General features: G+C 45.1%; 1 protein-coding gene across 4 annotated transcripts in view; it reads right to left on the bottom strand.

Moving 5' to 3' along the window:
- NRP2 (neuropilin 2) overlaps window positions 1-16,738 on the bottom strand; it is a 147,741-nt gene extending 131,003 nt beyond the window's left edge. For all 4 annotated transcript variants that reach the window (XM_072620109.1, XM_072620110.1, XM_072620111.1 and 1 more), the window contains exon 1: window positions 15,743-16,738. In XM_072620109.1, the coding sequence (XP_072476210.1) occupies window positions 15,743-15,815 (73 nt within the window). In that variant the 5' untranslated portion in view covers window positions 15,816-16,738. The remainder of the gene's footprint in view (window positions 1-15,742) is intronic.
- Window positions 16,739-17,060: the final 322 nt, after the last annotated feature.

The following is a 17,060-nucleotide window of genomic DNA, read 5'->3' as shown; positions in this document are numbered from 1 at the left end:
ATTTGATTTATTATTTCATTACCCACCAAGAAGAAAAAAACCCAACTCTCCATGAGAGGACAGATTCGTTTCACATTCAGGCTTTCCACAAAGGTGCTTTGGGCTTATTTGATTTTCCACTCTTTTCCCTCCTCCTGTCCCTCCCAACCTGGTCACCACAAGAGAGTGCTACTGCTACATTTCATTTCTACCAACTACTTGAAAGGCAGCCGAAACTCAGTCAGCTGATCATATTTCTCCTCCCTTCCCAGGCTGCTCACTGATGGAGATGAACAGCTTCATGGGGTACGACAGAATGGGGAGTGGGGAATCTTCAAAGGAAGAAGAGGGGGATGATGGGAGAGGACTACTGTGCTCCCTCGGCCCCGTTGGGTTGGTGACATTTGGGAAATATAATAACTGGGAATGAAATCCCTGGCACCTGGGGGTTTCCCAGGAAACATGGGGTTTTCATTTAAAGTCCACAGTAAAACAGGAAGAAGACAGGAAAGTATGAGAACTATGGTGATAGTAAGAGGTCTCTTGGAGATTTTCCTGAGTTTTTTTTTTTTGCTTCTCTTAGCATCAATCATACTTTAATATTGCCATCTGCATGAACCAGCATGGTCCTGTGAATTATGTATTATGCCTCAGCAGTCACCCAACAGGGCAGGATCTTTCTCGTGTGTTCCCTCTTTCAGGGAGAGGGTCATGCATTTTTAACTCTACAGGTGCAGTTTACTATTCCCCATGTCTGTCGGTATTACCGTCTTCCATACCTCTGCTTTAGATTATCAGCCTGACAGGGCTTAATGCATAAAAGATGGGGCACATGGCATAGCTGTGCTCAGGACCCAAAGCCAGACGAGTAGCCTTTTAACCGGTTCACCTTGAGGGGGTTCCAATATGAGAGGGACACAGAGTGAGATCTTGAAATCTAATGGAGTCTGGTGCCATTTCCTCCTGGGCAGGCAAACAAAAGCAGGCCATTTCCTCTGAGCTAGCAGGGACACACACCATCCTCTCTACCTAATGACTAGGCCCAAGAACACAAAGGCGTGACCCCTTGGAGAGAGGCACAGATGAGACCATAAATGATCAATGGATTGAAAGGAGCTCATTCTTCTGCAACCAACTCCTTGGGGGTGTTCCAGGCGCCATAAACCATACTCTCAAGCAGAGCACCCAGCATAATTCAGAGTACTAAGACAGACTGTGTCCCACTGCTTCTGCCTAATGAATGGGAAGGAACCAGAAGGAGGAATGAGCCTGTTCCTTTGGGAAAGGCTTAGGTGTGGGAACTCGGAGCACCAGCTGCTCAGTGAGTGAGGGAGAAGAGAGCATTTTCTAGTGTATACTGTTCCTTTGCCAGCTACTTCACAGAACCCATAGTCCTGACGTCCACCCATCCCAAACCACAGTTCTGGCCAGGAAGCTGACTAGAGCTCATGTGTAGAGATCAATGTTGTTATCTATCCAGCACCCTCTGCTTGCTTCACTCCATTTAAGAGATGCCTCCTCACATTGATAGAGCATTTTGTAAAGTTCTTTGCTCACAAGTGTGGGAGTACAAGCACTATCTCACCCATTCATTCATAGATGGAGAAATAAGCTCAGAGAACTCAAGGGACTTACCTACAGTTGCACAGCTGATATGCAGCAAAACTTGGATTTGAATCCAGGTCTCCTGACTAAGGCAGGATTCATAGATTATGAATATTCATGGAAAGAGGGCCAGTCTCAAGTTAGAAGCCCTGGGTTCAAATCCTAAGTCACCATGAGGCAAGTCATCAAATGCTTCTGGACCTCAGCTCTCTCTTTAAAATAGAGGATTAATGTAGCTACTCTCTGAGATCCTGTACAGCTTCTTTATCCAGGGGTCTGTTGGAGCCAGCTCATACTTGTTAAATTTTCAGTGTATTTATTTACACCTTGGAAATCACAAAATCAGGATCTGAGTCACTGTTTTGTTGCCTAGACTTAAGAAAGTGATGGAGAACATTTAAATAATTCAGATTAAACTTAAAAATGTGTTTATTTTTTTTCTGAGAACCAGTTGTTAAACATTGTCTGCACAGCCCTGTGTATATCTATGATCCTATGAACTCCTCTCCCCCGTTCCAGAGATCTCTCCATTGTTGCTAGGTCATTTTTCAATTGTATCTGACTCTTAATGACCTCAGTTGAGGTTTTCTTGGCAAAGATACCAGAGTGGTTTGCCATTTCCTTCTCTAGCTCATTTTACAGATGAGGAAACTGAGACAAACAAGGTTAAATGACTTGCCCGGGGTCACCACCAAATCTGAGGCCAGATTTGAACTCAGGAAGATGAATCTTCCTGAATCCAGGTCTGCCATTCCAACTACTGTGCCATCTAGCTGCCCCATCTTTTTGTTACACTTCTTTAATTAGGTAAGCATTATGATGGACCAAGGCAGCACAGGGTGGTAGTATATGTATAGTGATGGACTAGTTTCAAACCATGTCTTAGACATTTCCCATCTGTGTGACCATGAACAAATCACTTAACTTCTCTGGGTCTCAGTTTCCTCATCTGTAAAATTTGGGGGCTAGAATTGATAACCCTTAAATTACTTTCCAAATTTAAACCTAGACTCTGCTATCCTACCAAGTGCAAGGTTTTGCATCAGGACTGCAAAGATTAGAATAAAACTCAGTTTCCTTCCCTTGAGGTTTTTCCAGATTATTGGGCGGGAGGTGGGGTTGAGAAGGAGGGAGCATGAAACATATGCACAGATATTTATAATGGAAGTTAGAATGACAATAATTTCCTTGGAGAGATCAAACAATGCAGCATGAGAGATTTGGTGGAGTGGGGATGGAAATCATTTCTAGGTAGGGACAGGGGTTTTAGGGAAAACTTCCTTTAGAGAAGAGTGAATGTTCAAAGGTCTGTCTCTCCATTCCTCTCGATTTCCTCCTTCCTCCCAAACAGTCTAGAAGAACATCCTTCTCTCCCATGGGCCATGCACACAGAAAAGTTAGCTATAATGACAGGAAACTTCCTCATACGAAGTTTTTATTTCTCATCCACACTGGGGAGCAATCATTTCCTCAGCTTCAGATTTGGCCACCAAAAACGGAACTATTTTTATCCTGAGACAGGAATACAGCATTTTCTGTTGTTTCCCAGAAACTCATTGCTTAACCCAAACAAGAGAAGCAACCAGCCTTTTTCTGCCTTTACTTTATCTGAATGAAAGACTCTCATAAAAATATCTGAGAATTTTAAAACATCTGTTTTGGTTCCATGGGGGTGAGCTTACTCAACACACAAACATTTATAAATGCAGATTTTTGTTTGGATATCCCTCTCTGAAACACACACACACACACACACACACAAATAGAGATATCGATACGTCAGTTACATGTACATATTAGTAATTCACACTTCACTCTTGTACACACTTTCACACCCTCACACAAAATATCACACATCATTTGCACAGACATACATCCCATAAAGATAAATATTGGAGTTTCATCCTATATTTTTCTTGGAAAGAGATGAACTCTTGAAAAACAGAAGTAAAGACTGGAAAGAAAACATGTTCAGTCCCTTTCCACCTCCCATGCTCTCATTCAGAATCCATCTCACCCTTTTAGCTTTTACGTACTTTGCTGCTAAAATGCATATAAAGCCACAACAAACCCTTGGAAGCAATCTCTTTTCAAAAGTTGCATCATCTCAAACCTTTGAATCTTCCATCACTTTTCAAAATGGCCCACACGTATAAGAAATGTCCAAGCAAGGAGTCATGGTGTTCAGCCCCAAATCCCTTGGGGAAGCCACTCTCCATGGATATACTGTCTCCACTCCAAAGTCATGGAGTTGCTGCATTGTGAACTATTCAACCTCTGTCAGACAAGAGAGTTCTTTCCACAACCATCTAGTGAGTGCTCTTCATCTAAGACAAATTCATTTCCCCAAAGAGGGGTGGCAAAATCAGAGATTAACCAAAGGAGGACTTCTATCAGCCTGAAGGTGGTGAGCTGAACCAATGTAACTCAAGGACTTAATCAATCCCATGATTCCATGCTAATATCACCATGCTTATGAGAAGTATAATTAAGCTAATTTAGAAACAAAATCAAGGCATTAATTGGTTTCCTGTTCAAGTCAAGACTTGGATATTAGGCAGGATTGGAGGCAAGCTGGGGTGATGGAGATGATTAAAAATCCACAGTCTTTATAACACTGGGCCAATTCACTTTTCTGGGGCTCATTTACTTCATTTGTAAAAGACATTTTTGGACTGGAAGATTTCAACAGTCCCCTCCCATTCTAAAATCGAGGACATTTAAAAGCTTGCAAGAGATATATTATCATGTTTTTGTCTGTTTGTTGATTAATAGAGCAAAGAGCCATATCTAAAATGTTGCAGCCTACCCATGGTGGGGTTTGGTTTGGTCAACAACAACCAAAACTGGTTTGGTCCAATGGTTTCTGGACCTAGAACTGCCACTAATTAATTGTGTGCCTTTTAACATTTCCTCTTTCTGGACCTCAGTTTCCTACTTTGTAAAATGGAGGGTGCTGTGTTTGGGGCTTGGAGGTAGACTAGCTGATTTCCTTTTCCCCTTCTAATGCTCTGTTATGCTGAAACCTGGTTTCTAGTCTCGAATTTACCCCTTGTCCAATATGTGGCTGAACTTTATCTTAATTCATTTCATCATCTGTAAAATGAGAGCATTTAAATACTTGTACTACCTACCCCACAGTCTTACTGAGAGGATCAAACGGGATAATGAATGTGAAAGTACTACCTAAGTGTGCATTACAATGATTGCTACAAATCTCTGACTAATAACTCAAGGCAATTGCAAATTATCAGAAGCTCGAGTCCCTAACTGATCATAGGATCATAGGTCTGGAAGTAGGAGGGTCCTCAGGGGCCATCAAACTGAACCCCCTTATTTTTCAGAGGTGGAAACAGTCCCAAGAAAATTAAGAGACTTGTGTAGGGTCACACAGGTAATTTCAAAGGCAGGAAAATCAGGTGGGTTGGTAATGTTGAATTATAGTAAAAAACAGTCTATTTGGTGCCAAACCCTAAAGAAGGTATAAGGGAAAGGACATTATAGGTTTCCTATTACTTTCCCAGGAGGTTTAGTTGTTCCTACTATTCTTTATTTGACATTTTGGGAAACAAACAATTAAATAAATGAATGAAAGATATCTCTCTGGTTCCATACATAGAACTCCTGGAGTTCTGTCCATTGCAAGCAAGAGTTTTAAACTATAGACCTAAAAGTGGTTTTTCTCAAAAAGAGGCAGAGGGATCAAAAACATAGAAGTATGAAAGCTACAAGCAGATGGAACCAGAACACGTTTCCCAGAAAGCATGCTTACTGAATTGAGCAATAGACCATAGAGGTCATCTACCCATTTGACAGAAGAGGAAACAGGTTCACAAAGATGAAGTAATTTGCCCAAATCATTAGTGGCAGGATTTGAACTGAGGTCCTTTGACTTTAAATCCAGGACTCTATCCATTGATGATACTGCCTCTCTCCAGAGTTAGCACCTACAAATATCCCTAATGTTGGACTGAAACTAAGATAACATTTAACAGGCATCAAGGTAAGACTCCATACTTGGGTTCCAAAAATCTCCAAGTTGGAGTTATGACTAGATTGTAGTTTCTCTGGGGTGAGTGGGTAGGGGGAGGGAGCAAATATTTCCTGATTTTACTCAACTGAAAAAGGGATTCAGAAACTCATCCTTTGCATCCCTCTTGGAAATCACATGTTGCCCACTTTAGAAAAAAAATGAAAGTACACCATATACCTGTTAGTACTCAGATTTTTAAGGATCAAAACAAAAACACTGAAGCTGAAGACTGAAGATCTGTCCACTGCAATATTATGAGTAGCAGGGTCCTCTCATTTCCATTTGGAAGGAAAAATAATACATCAGGTTAAAATTCATGACCCAACCCTTTGGCAAGATATCAGGGTCGTAGGGACTGTGATGGAATTGGAGTGCGTAAGTGCCTGATAGACCCCAGTCAACCTCTAAACCTCTGTGAAATGAGAAGGGTTGAACAGAGGAGTTCTAAGGTCCCATGTAGCTTCAATATTTTTTACTTTGGTGAGGAAAGGAACCCGAGTCAATAAAACAGATAGTTTTAAAAGTCACTAAAGCCTCCATGATGCAGAACACATTTATTCAAAGTGTCACACTTTGTCTGACTTGTGCTTCTGTGATAAAAATTTCCTAGACTTTTATGATGAACAGAATAGAGCTCTGTCTTAGATTATGAGGAGCTCAAGTATCTTTTTTCACTACAACCCTGCATGCTGTTGCATATTTATATGTGTTACAGATACATATTTCTACGTGGAACATGTCACCCACAGAAATACACAAAAAGAAAACCCAGAAAGCTTCTTCAAATCCCAACCCAGCTCATCTAAGTCCTTTGCTCAGGGTTTAACCAAATTTTACCCACTAACCCTGGATAAGCTGATTTTAGGAGTCATTTCTATGATCTGAAGCAGGATTTTGTTTTATTCAAAGTGACTTCAGCCTGTCACAAGACAGTCTCATAAAATCTGTGTCTTGGCTTAAGCTAGAAAGAAATGAGCCAATCCATCAGCCCAGGAATGCAGCCGTTTGACCACTTCCTAAGGCAACTGGAAAGGGATGCAATCTATTCAATTTATAGTTCAGGATGGCAGTGAATGATGAACTCCTGTAAAGGCAGCAAATGGAAATCCTTGTGAACTTTTGCGGAGATAAAGTTCAAAATCTGAATAAAAGAACTTTAGGGGGAGAAAGGGAAGAAAGGAGAGAGCTAGCAGGCACATGCTTGTGAGTGTGGAGAGATGGGGTGAGAACCAAGCACATTCTTCCTTCTAAAGTTTTTTTAATATATGCTCCTAAAAAAAGATTTGGAAATGGAGTCTTGAAATAGGGCTATTAAAAGCCTCTTTTTCCCCATCAAAATTCGAAAAAGAAAAAAAACTCATCATTTAATTTTTGAAATGTAACTTTGATGAGATTTCCTATTCTGACCTCACATAATGCCACCTGGGGTAACCTCGTTATTTGTCATCTTATATCATAAACAAATGTAATTCCAATAGGGCAGCCGATATAATATCATTAGTTTATATTTATGTCCACTTTCCCCCAGTCCTTACTGCAAATGTAATTCTGATGCCTGTGGTGGTAGATCTGGGATTACAAGTCCTGACCATTTCAGCAGACCTAGGGGGAGGGGAAGAATGGGTTGCTGCATTTATAACTTTGAGATCAAGCTGAATGCACCATTTTCATATTTATTTCGATTTTCAGAATCAGAAATAACATAAAAGGGCAGAAAATACATTTAACGAAGAGGTACCATTTTCATTTGCCTAACGATCCCAGGGTACATTACAGATGCCAAGGAAACCTGGTAACAAGTCTTACTGACTGCTCCTCCAACTTTTCTCCCTTTTCCCCAACACTTCACATTCCCACAGGTGTTATTAACAGGTGTTATCTTTACGTGGTTTGTTGAAACAGAAAATAAATTGTCTCAATTGAGACGCAAAACGGACTTCAAAGGTTCGGATAGTTTTAACCAGTATGGGGTGGGGGATAGAGAAAAACTTGGAATCAGAAGATCTGGGTTCCAATTGGGCTTTGTAAATTACCACTTGTGTGACTGTGGGCAAGTCATTTGACCTCCAAGCCCCAGTTTTCTCAAAATGAAAGAGTTGGACCCCATGATCTCTAAGCTTTCTTTCAGTCATAAATCTACACTCCTAAGTAATTCAAGAGGCACCTGGGGCTGCCTAGGAGTCAGGAGACCTTCCTCTGTCACTAACTAGTTATGGACTGTGACCTTGGGCAAATCACTTAACTAACCCCTGTGGGCTTCCATAAGTATCAGGGGCTTGGCTAAAATAGTTCCAAAGTCCCTTCCAATTTCTGAGAAGAGTTAACTCGAAGCTTCTGCCTTAAGTAAAACCAGCTTTCAAAAGGTCAGAGGCTATTTAAATTTTTTAATTGTATTGATAAAATGAAATTATTAAATCAACATTTGGCTGTAGGTTGTTTGTCCCCCTCCCCTCTTAAAGCCTGAAGTGTCTGTAGTTAGCAGTTTTAGGATGCCACATACAGGCAAACTAATAGACCAAACACAGCACTAAAAGGGTGTGTTTACAATCGATTTTTTCCCTTGCTTTGTCCCCTCTCCTGCCTCCTTCTATTTCATCCCCCTCTGCCCTCCCCCCATGCCTTTCAGGCACATCTGTTTTATTTTCTCCTTTATCAAAACAATTATTGCTACAATTCCATCCAGTAAATTGCAGCCGTCTTTATCCTCTTTCACAGGGCAAGTAAGTAGAAGCCCCAAGATTTGCCAATAAGCAAGATCATTAGTTATCGAAGGATCTTTTGAAGCAGAGAGCGGTTGTTATCAGGGCCTTACTCTGAGAGTTTAGCATTATTCTGTCCAGCAGCTCTATCAACTTCATGCCACAGTGGAGATGTTTCCTATTGTCATTTTACCCACTTTTTTTTTCTGGATTAGATCATGACTCTTTTATGAAGACCCAGGGAGAGATGGGCTTATTAAGAGTCTTGCTGGGTAAAAGCTATTTTGTCTTTATGATGACTTTCTTGAGTTCAGCAGTGGAGAGGCCTTAATGCCAGAGTTGAAGTTATTATATATTCTGGAGAGTGCCTTTAAATATAGTGTTGCCTGCTGAGCACACTTTCAGTAATGAAGAATAAAAAGATGGGGAAGAAAAGAAAGAGAAAATGTTGAAAGGCAAACTCAAGAGAATCGAAGGAAGACAATAAGAGGACGGGAAAATGAAGAAGGTAAGAAAGAGGAGAGTAGATGGTAAGCATGTTGGTTCTCTAGAAGAATTTAGAAGTAGCCAAACACAGAGGTATTGTTTTTCCCTGAAGAAAGTCTAGGAATAACTTGAAAATGAAAGGAACCATTGGTTCAGTGGAGGGGTAATAGCTGAGTTAAAGTGTTTACATGTTTCTCGTAGAACCTGATAAAAGCTAGGAGATCTTTACTCTTGGGTGTACAAAACACATCTCAAGAGTTCTGTGTGTGTTCATTCTGTGTACCTATGAAATGGATCTCTTTGAGGCAGCTTTTTAAAACTTGAAGGTGTTAATAGAAAAAGCTAGGGTGTTATCAAAAAGCCTGAGAAGCCCTAAGAAGCCAGATACCTCTGGTTCTTAGTAATTAGCCCCCAGATTAAACAGCAGGCTTGATTGATTGGAGCTAGGTAAAGACAATTGCTTCATCTTTTCTGAAAATCCCCTTTGTTTTATTCCTAGGCCAATAATCCCCATGTTTGGGTGAAGAAAAATGTCTTCGAAGCCTTAGGGGTGTGGTAAACTGGAAGCATTTAACACCTTCCCCATTCCTCAGTGCTGCAGGCTTTCCCCATAATCCTGTCCCTCTTTCCTGTGTTTTGGAAACCCAGTGGGGATATGTCTGTGTCAGCAACCACATGTCACAACAAACAGAGGTTTTAGGCAAACTCCCATTTTCCTCCCCTTTCAACCCCACTATCTGTATAATAAATGCCCAATTTCTTATTGTTCTACTGCATAGGAGCACATTTTTCAGATATGTGGGATTTATTTTTATAACACAGCTGGTCTGCCAAAGGTCACATAATTTGGCAATGTTCCCAGTGGTTAAAAATTAATTTCTCCTTATTAATACAACCAAGGTCCCATAGGATAGGATCCCAGCCTTATCTGAACTTGACAGCTTCCTAAACCCTTAGAAGGATGCTTTCTCCTGCCCAGCTATCTGGGCGACAAGGCCACGGTGTCCTGGAATCCAACCCCACAGAATCCGGTTAGGTAAGCAAACCACCAAGGCCTCCGAACTTGCAAGACAGACAAACTTTAGAAAACTATATATGAGGCCTCCAAAGACCACCTTTCCACAGCACTTGGCAGAGAACAGATTCAAAACCGACCAGGTGGATTTTCCAAACCCTAACCTACCTGGAACAGAAAGATGACTCTGGGGATGAAAAGATACAAACAAACAAAATTAGCTGCTTCTCAAGTTCTATGCTGCTGCTCCTGCAGCTGCAAGGATTTTCCTGGACCAGATCATGTTTACCCTCTCATAACAGCTTAAGAAACAAACCAGCACAAGCATTTTCAATCTGTCACCAATGGATACCCAGCCTTACCTTACTTCGAAAATACCTCACTGCCAGAAAGTAAAGGTTAACGGAACTTAAAGAGGAGTTATTTTTCTGTTCTATTTTTTCAAAAATTGGAAGATTTTGTCTAAGTTATGAAATAACTTCTAAAAGATTCTAAGATCAGGTTGGGAGATTTTTTTTTAAAACCTATATTAGTCAACATTACTGTTGAGTTTAAAAGTTAGAAATTTCCCACATTTGTGTCAGCTTAGAAAGAAAAAAAGTATTTGTACTGAGAGCTGTAAAAGAAGATAAGAAACTGCAGCGGTCATCAGAATTCCGTTCCAGGGTCTCTGCCCCCTTCAACTCACCAGCCCCTCCTCAAAAGGTTTGTCTTAATTGGTAGCTTTTTGCTTGGAAATCAGTCTTTTACATTTCCTAGGAAGAAGGTTCGTAAGGATTTAGATTTAGAATTGTAAGGGACCTTAGAGATCCTCCAGTCCAGCCCTCTCATTTTACAGAGGAGGAAAACGAGGCCCCCAAAGGTTAAGTGATCTGACCAAGGTTACAGACAATAAGAAACACAGAGAGCCAGACTTCAAACTCTGGTCTTTCTCCTGGAAATCCAGGGCTCCTTCCCCTTTAGGCACTATGCTGGACTATTCTTTCTCCTAAAGAAGTGTTCAGCCATGTGGGGTATCATACCGTTGTGCCTTTCAAAGTCAAAAGCTAGAAACAAGAGCCATTTGGTGTATTGTAAGCATGCAGCTTCGCGTCTCTGGACAGCGCAGGTTCAGGTCCCAGCAGGGGCAGCGTTGCCTTTCATTCTTACAAGGTAGCTTAATTGAGCGCTGTGTAGCTAAATGTTTGAAGGCCCCGTGGATAAGATCTTAAAAATCAAAGCCCGTAGTGCTGCCTGGACATTAACAATTCCATGCAGCACATTTTGTAACAAGCAAGGGCCTGCCCCCTGATGCCCTTGGTCTGAAAACCTCTCCCTCTTCCCAGTTTTCTCCCCTCCCTAACATTCCCCCTCCTTCTCCTCCGCCCCCCAGCCCGCCCCCATCCCCACTATACCCTGCCCGCCAGGTTTCACTTATGCAATGCACAGTGTTACCAAAGGGCGGCGGCAGCCTTTCAGTCCCAGGTGGCTGCTTATCAGTCAATGTTTACTGGGCATCCACAGGATGTGTGTGTAGCTGGAGACCACAGAACACAGAAAAGGACTGTGTCCCTGCCAGTTTACACTCCAGATTCTAGGAGCTTACAATCTCGCCTTAGGCTAAAAAGGAGCTACATGAATTATTACTGCTGCTCATGGCCACTGCAGTTTTTGGAGGGACATACCATATGGGAGAGTCTTCCAAACATAAGTTTATACACAGAAACACAACATTTCATTAATTCTTTCTGTGGAGTTTGTTCAAACCAGGCCCCTTTCTACTCCAGCTACAGCTTTTACACCTCTGCTCTGATCTTATAGCCGAGGCAGGAAGCTGAATTCATATCACATCAGGTCCCCTTCCCTCCACCCGAAACAGTGTCTTAAATCAAACACGCACAGATAACGTCTGGCAACAGACTGGTCATAGAGTTAGGGCTTTTGGGGAGGGGGGAAAACCCCGAATCATTGTTCCTAGCCTGATCCATATTAGGGAAGAGAAAAAGTTGCTAACGCCTGATGGATGACGCCTGGTTAAGTTAAACCCACCAACCCACCGATACGGGCTGAAACTAGCAGAGGTAGCCTTCAGTGACCAAGGGCAGCGCAGGGCTGGCCCGCGCCCGGGGGACCCACCCCCTCGGCCCAGAGCTGAGGGCGCTGCATGGCTGAGAGGGTGGGGCGAGCCGCGGGGGCAGGAGGATTTGCCAGTATTGTAAATTGACACTTCCAGGTCCCCCCTGCTTAGTACAATTCCCTCGCTAGACACCCGTTCTTGGGAACGGGAGGGGTCTGCGGTACTGAAGTACAAAAACCGGTCTCCGCCCCGTTGCCAACTGAGGGCCCGCGGAGCTAGCGGGATTCCCCGGCACAGCCAACGTTGCCCCAGGCTGCGCAGGGCCAGGCTCTCGGTCCGGGTGGGAAAGACTGCGGAGGAGCTCGGAGACCGAGGCGAGGGGCGAGCGGGGGCAGCCGCTTAATCACAGCTCGCCTCGCCTCTATTAACATGCTGGTATTAAAAAGGAATCAATCAGTTCAAATGAAGCATTAGGCGTGAATTTCTTCCTCCTGAGGAGAAGCCCGAGCGAGAGAGTGGACGGGGAGGGGAGGGGACGGGGAAAACTCATTTGCAACTGCAATAGCTTCTCCAGAGGAGAGCCGCGGCTCCGACTTCAACTTTCTGGCCCCGGGCCGTAGCGCGGAGAGGCCGACAGCTTCTCCCCCGGAGGGTCGCGGGTCCCTGGGAGGCGGGGGTGGGGCGCAGGGCTGAACCGGAGCTGGCTGCGGCCACACTCCCCGGGGCTAATTTCTCCCGGGTTTGTGCTGGCGCTTTGCTTTCGCTGGGAATATTTTTTTGCCTAATAGAATGTTTATGGATCGCTTGGCTCGGTTTCCGCTGTGCGGCCCAAACAAATCGATGCAGGCTCCGCTAAGGGGTGGGGACAGAGGCGATGGAGCGGGGTGGGGGGTAGCCCAGAACACTTGGGGGAGTTGGGGGGATACACCTCTCGACCACGTTTATGCCCAGCGGCGTGTTTTTCACCTGTTAAACAGAGGTGGGCTCAGGAACTGGCTGCCCAGCCTCGATGCAAGCTGTGCGCGTTCCTGCCGGTTCGTCCCTCTCCCTCCCATCTCCTCTTTCCCAGGCGCTTGGCTAGTTGCAGCCTCTACAGCCCCATTTCCCACTCCGCAGAACAGCAGGCCGGCTGGCCTCCTCCCTCCCTCCCTTCCCTCGAAGACCCGGGGCTCCCGCATAGGCGGCTCCCCGACTCCAGCGGGCACAGCGCGGCGCTAAGTTGGCACATAGCGTAGTGCAGTGCGGCGGGCGTCCGCGGCTCTGGACCGGGCTTGGCTGAGAGATTGCGGCCCGGGAGTCGGGGGAGGGACGAGCCAAAGGCGCTTTGGAGTCTGCGGTGCTGGCCAGCGGCACGGAGCCGAAGCAGAGGGGATGGAGGGGACGAGTTGGAGAGGAGCTGAAGACCGGGTAGTCTGCAGAAGCAGCTTTGTCAACCGAGACGCCCAGGTCTCTTGCAAAAAGCAGCTAGTGGGTTTATGTTTTAATCTTACATCAGCTCTCTCGTCTCTTCCTTTTCCTTCTCTCCGTCCCCCCTCCCTGCTCCCCATTTCCATCATTCTCGGAAATGGTTATCCAGCGGCGGCATCTACACTAGTCTCCTTTCCTGACCCCAGGCGCACACGCAGATGAGTCAGAAGGTCTCACTCGGCCTCACCCTCTGCCACCCCTCTTTGCAGTTTCCCGGGTTGCCTGCCCAGTTTGCAGCTGGAAAATCCCGGAAAAACTCAACTTCGAGACGCCTCCCCCAGCGGAGGAAGTAGCTTCCCCCCTCAGCTTTTGCCCCAATCACCTGCACCCCAACCTGGCCACCTGCCTCTGAACGTGGCGAGTCACCAGCGCAGGTAACCAGAAGCATCGCCTGCTCCACCTTGCCCCTGGACTTTTATGTATAAGTGACGCAGCGCGGGCCAGGGTTGGGATGGAAGGGTTGTGGAGTGAGACTGCAGCCCGAGTGTGTTCCTTGCCGGGTGCCAGCGTTTACACACACACACGCAGGCACGCGCGCTTGGGCGCGCGCGCACACACACACACACACACACACACACACACACACACATACACACACCACTGGACTAGGGGAACAGATGTACTGAACATCTGTGGTGTGAGATGCTCCCTTGCTCTCCGACTTCACAACCCCTTCTGTTCCCTCCCCCGCCCCATAAAGGGAAACGTTAGGAGAAGTTGTGTGTGTGTGTGTGTGTGTGTGTGTGTGTGTGTGTGTGTGTGTGTGTGTGTCTTTTTCCCCAGCCTGGGCCTATGTGAATATGTGTATGAATGCATAATGTTTCATGGGCCCGCTCACTCCCAGTACACACAGTAAATTACATAAACATACATAATTTATGCAGCATCCAGGACTGTGGGAAGTAATTTAATTTTGCCTCACGCTGTGACCTTAGAATTAAGGAAAGAGAATAGGGAGTGGCAAGAATACTTTAAGGTAGGATCTGTACCTATCCCACCAGGTGGGTAAACTGAAGGTGTAGTTGCCCTAGGGGCGATCCCTTTATGAAAGAGAAATAAATGGAAATGAAGATAGTCGGAGAGAAAGTGTGCTTCCTTAATCGTCCTTTCCCTCAAACTCAAGTTAAAAGGATAGAGGGGAAAAGGAGGTAAGGGAAGCACATAAAGTCGAGAAATCTGCTCTGTCAAATTAAATAGACTCTGAATTACCAGGCAGCTGGCTAACCTCCCTCAGCCTTGCATAGATACATGGCAGATATGCATATGAAGACTTGGGCCTCTACTTAAGATCCTGTTGCAAGCTACTGACTTGGGGAGTGAATGTCCTTAACACACACCCTCCAGATAGGTCAGGTGTGTCCTGGTGTAGATTTTTTCTTCCCCAGTCACCTGTTAGTTCTTGGTAAGAGCTGTCAGATCCCAGATCGATTGAGTAATCAATTGAGAAAAAGATCCAACATGGAAACTCTCCTCAGGAAAGAGGGGATAAAGTTGCCCTTCATTCCCTTAAGAAATGAGGCCCTTCCCACGAAGTTTACACGTGCTCCAATCCCCCATCCCCATGAATGCCTGGCTCATCCTCTGTCCTGTGGCCTCTGTGCTTACCTAGACTGCCAGTTTGCCCACATTCCCTTTTAGCCATTGGTCTAGAGTGAATTCAATAAAGAAAAGTTTCTTAAGCCTTTCACAAGAATTTTGAGGGTCATGCTGTTTGTTTTATCTAATAAAAATCGCGTATGATTTACTTTGCCAGAAAACACACAGACATACACAGTGTGGAATTGCAGAGGCCAGGATTAAAAAATGGGAACCCTGCTCATCAGTTGAAAGCATTTATTTAAAGCCCCTTATTTTATACCTTAAGCCAGACTGTTCCATCAGCCTTCGCCATATGATTTTTGAGGTTTTTCCTTCTATTCCTTTCAAAAGAATGAGCAACGTTTGAAAATGAAAGCTAGATCCCCTCTCTCCCAACCCTTTCACTTCGCCTTGCTCTACGTAGCTAAATGGGGTGAATACAAATGATTTATGTTTTTCTGGTTAGGTTCAGGAAACTCAAGGGAGATGTGTTCTGCTTCAAGACATGAAAAAAAATCCCTAAAACTGTAATGCGAAGGCTTTGTAGTATTTTTAAACCTTTGATTCAGTCCATATGTGACATCTGAACACCGCCAAAAACTGTCTGTTTCAAAACACACTCACTCACACACACACACACACGACTGCTAGCAGGAGGGAAAAGTTGCATTTTTAAAGCAGTGATGGTGGAGCAGGATGGTCGGGTCTGTCTAAATTATTGAGTAAGTCTTGTTCTGCGCTGTGTGTACGTCACCCCCTGCATTTGCACTGGCTATTAAGGAAAACGATCACAAACGCATAGAAAACAACTTTCGAGGTCTTACCTGCTTCTCCCATCACTCCAGGTCCTGAAAAGCTGAGAGCTAAAGAAACCCAGAGAAGAGGAAATGTATCCATTTTTGGAGAAGGGGCTTTCTCCAGAGCTGCTGTGTAGGTCTTCCTGGGTAACTGAAAGTCTCTCTTGGGTGTTTCTTCTTTTTCCTCCTCAGAATTTCTTCCGCAAATGTTCCTAATTGTCTCGTTTTCCTTCTCCGGGGTCCTGACGTCCCGTTTTCTCCCTTTCGGCTAGACTTGTAAACCCACCGCACCTCAACAAGAGGAAAGGCAGATCTCGAAATCAGAAGAGAGAAAGAAGGGAAGAGGGCACTGCTTTCCTCCTTTGAAAAATGTATTCTCTTCAGTTCCTTAAAGTGTCATTGCCTTTATCTTATAATATCACAAGCATTTCCCGATAAAAAAATAAAAGAAAAATAAAAGAGGCTTGCCTTTGGGCATCACATAAACCACAAGCAAATGGATAATTTCAAGCACATACACTGATATACAGACTTCACACACACACAGTACAGACACGCGGTGGAGGGACAGACAATCTGCCGGCACTGGTCAGTTCTTCCCCTCGCTGCGTTTCCCTGAGTGGGATTGTCCTCTGAGGTCCGTGGCTGAGCTGGGCGCAGTTCCCCCCAGTCTGGTCAGTTTCAGGGGGAGGGGGGAGTGTGTAGGAAGAGCAGGCTTCTGGAGGCAGCTCAGGGATTTATACTGTGTGTGAGGCTGCTGATGCGGCGGCGGCGGCTGCTGCTAGGGCTGAGCTGAGGGAGCTGCCTTCATCTGAACGAAGAGGATCGGGGCGAAGAGTTGGGTCTTTTCTCCGTCCACCCTCCTCCGCTTCCTCTTCCTTCTGCTCCTGGCTCGGTGCGCGTCCCTCTGTGTCTGTGTGTGTAAAGATGTACTGAGGCTTGTGGGCTCGGTGCCTTCTTCTCTTTCTTTGCCTCCCCTTCAGCTTCTCGCAGCCTTTTCAGGCAAAGCAGCATGTGGATGTCAGAGCAGAGGCAGAGCTATCCGATTACACGCCGGTTCAGGGCCCGCCCCTTCTGTGTTCCTGATTAAAGAGGCAAACGCAGAGACACACGGCACTGAGCGGCGCTCAGACCCAGCTCGTACATCCGAGCGGTGGCAGCAGCAGCCGCCGCAGCAGCAGCTCCAACCAGCCAGCCAGCCAGCCAGTCAGCCAGCCAGCCGCAAGATCAAAGTTAATCCAGCTCCCACCCAGACTCCTCTTCCCACCTCCGATCCACAACTGGCGGCAGAGAGCAAAGCCTTGCTGCACCAGTCCGCAGCCGGGTCTCAGCCAGTCAATCTATT

The sequence above is a fragment of the Notamacropus eugenii genome, chromosome 6, assembly GCF_028372415.1.
Source record: "Notamacropus eugenii isolate mMacEug1 chromosome 6, mMacEug1.pri_v2, whole genome shotgun sequence".
In the NCBI taxonomy this organism is placed as follows: domain Eukaryota; kingdom Metazoa; phylum Chordata; class Mammalia; order Diprotodontia; family Macropodidae; genus Notamacropus; species Notamacropus eugenii.
The sequence above is the reverse complement of the archived record's forward strand: the minus strand, read 5'-3'. Positions and strand labels throughout refer to the sequence as shown.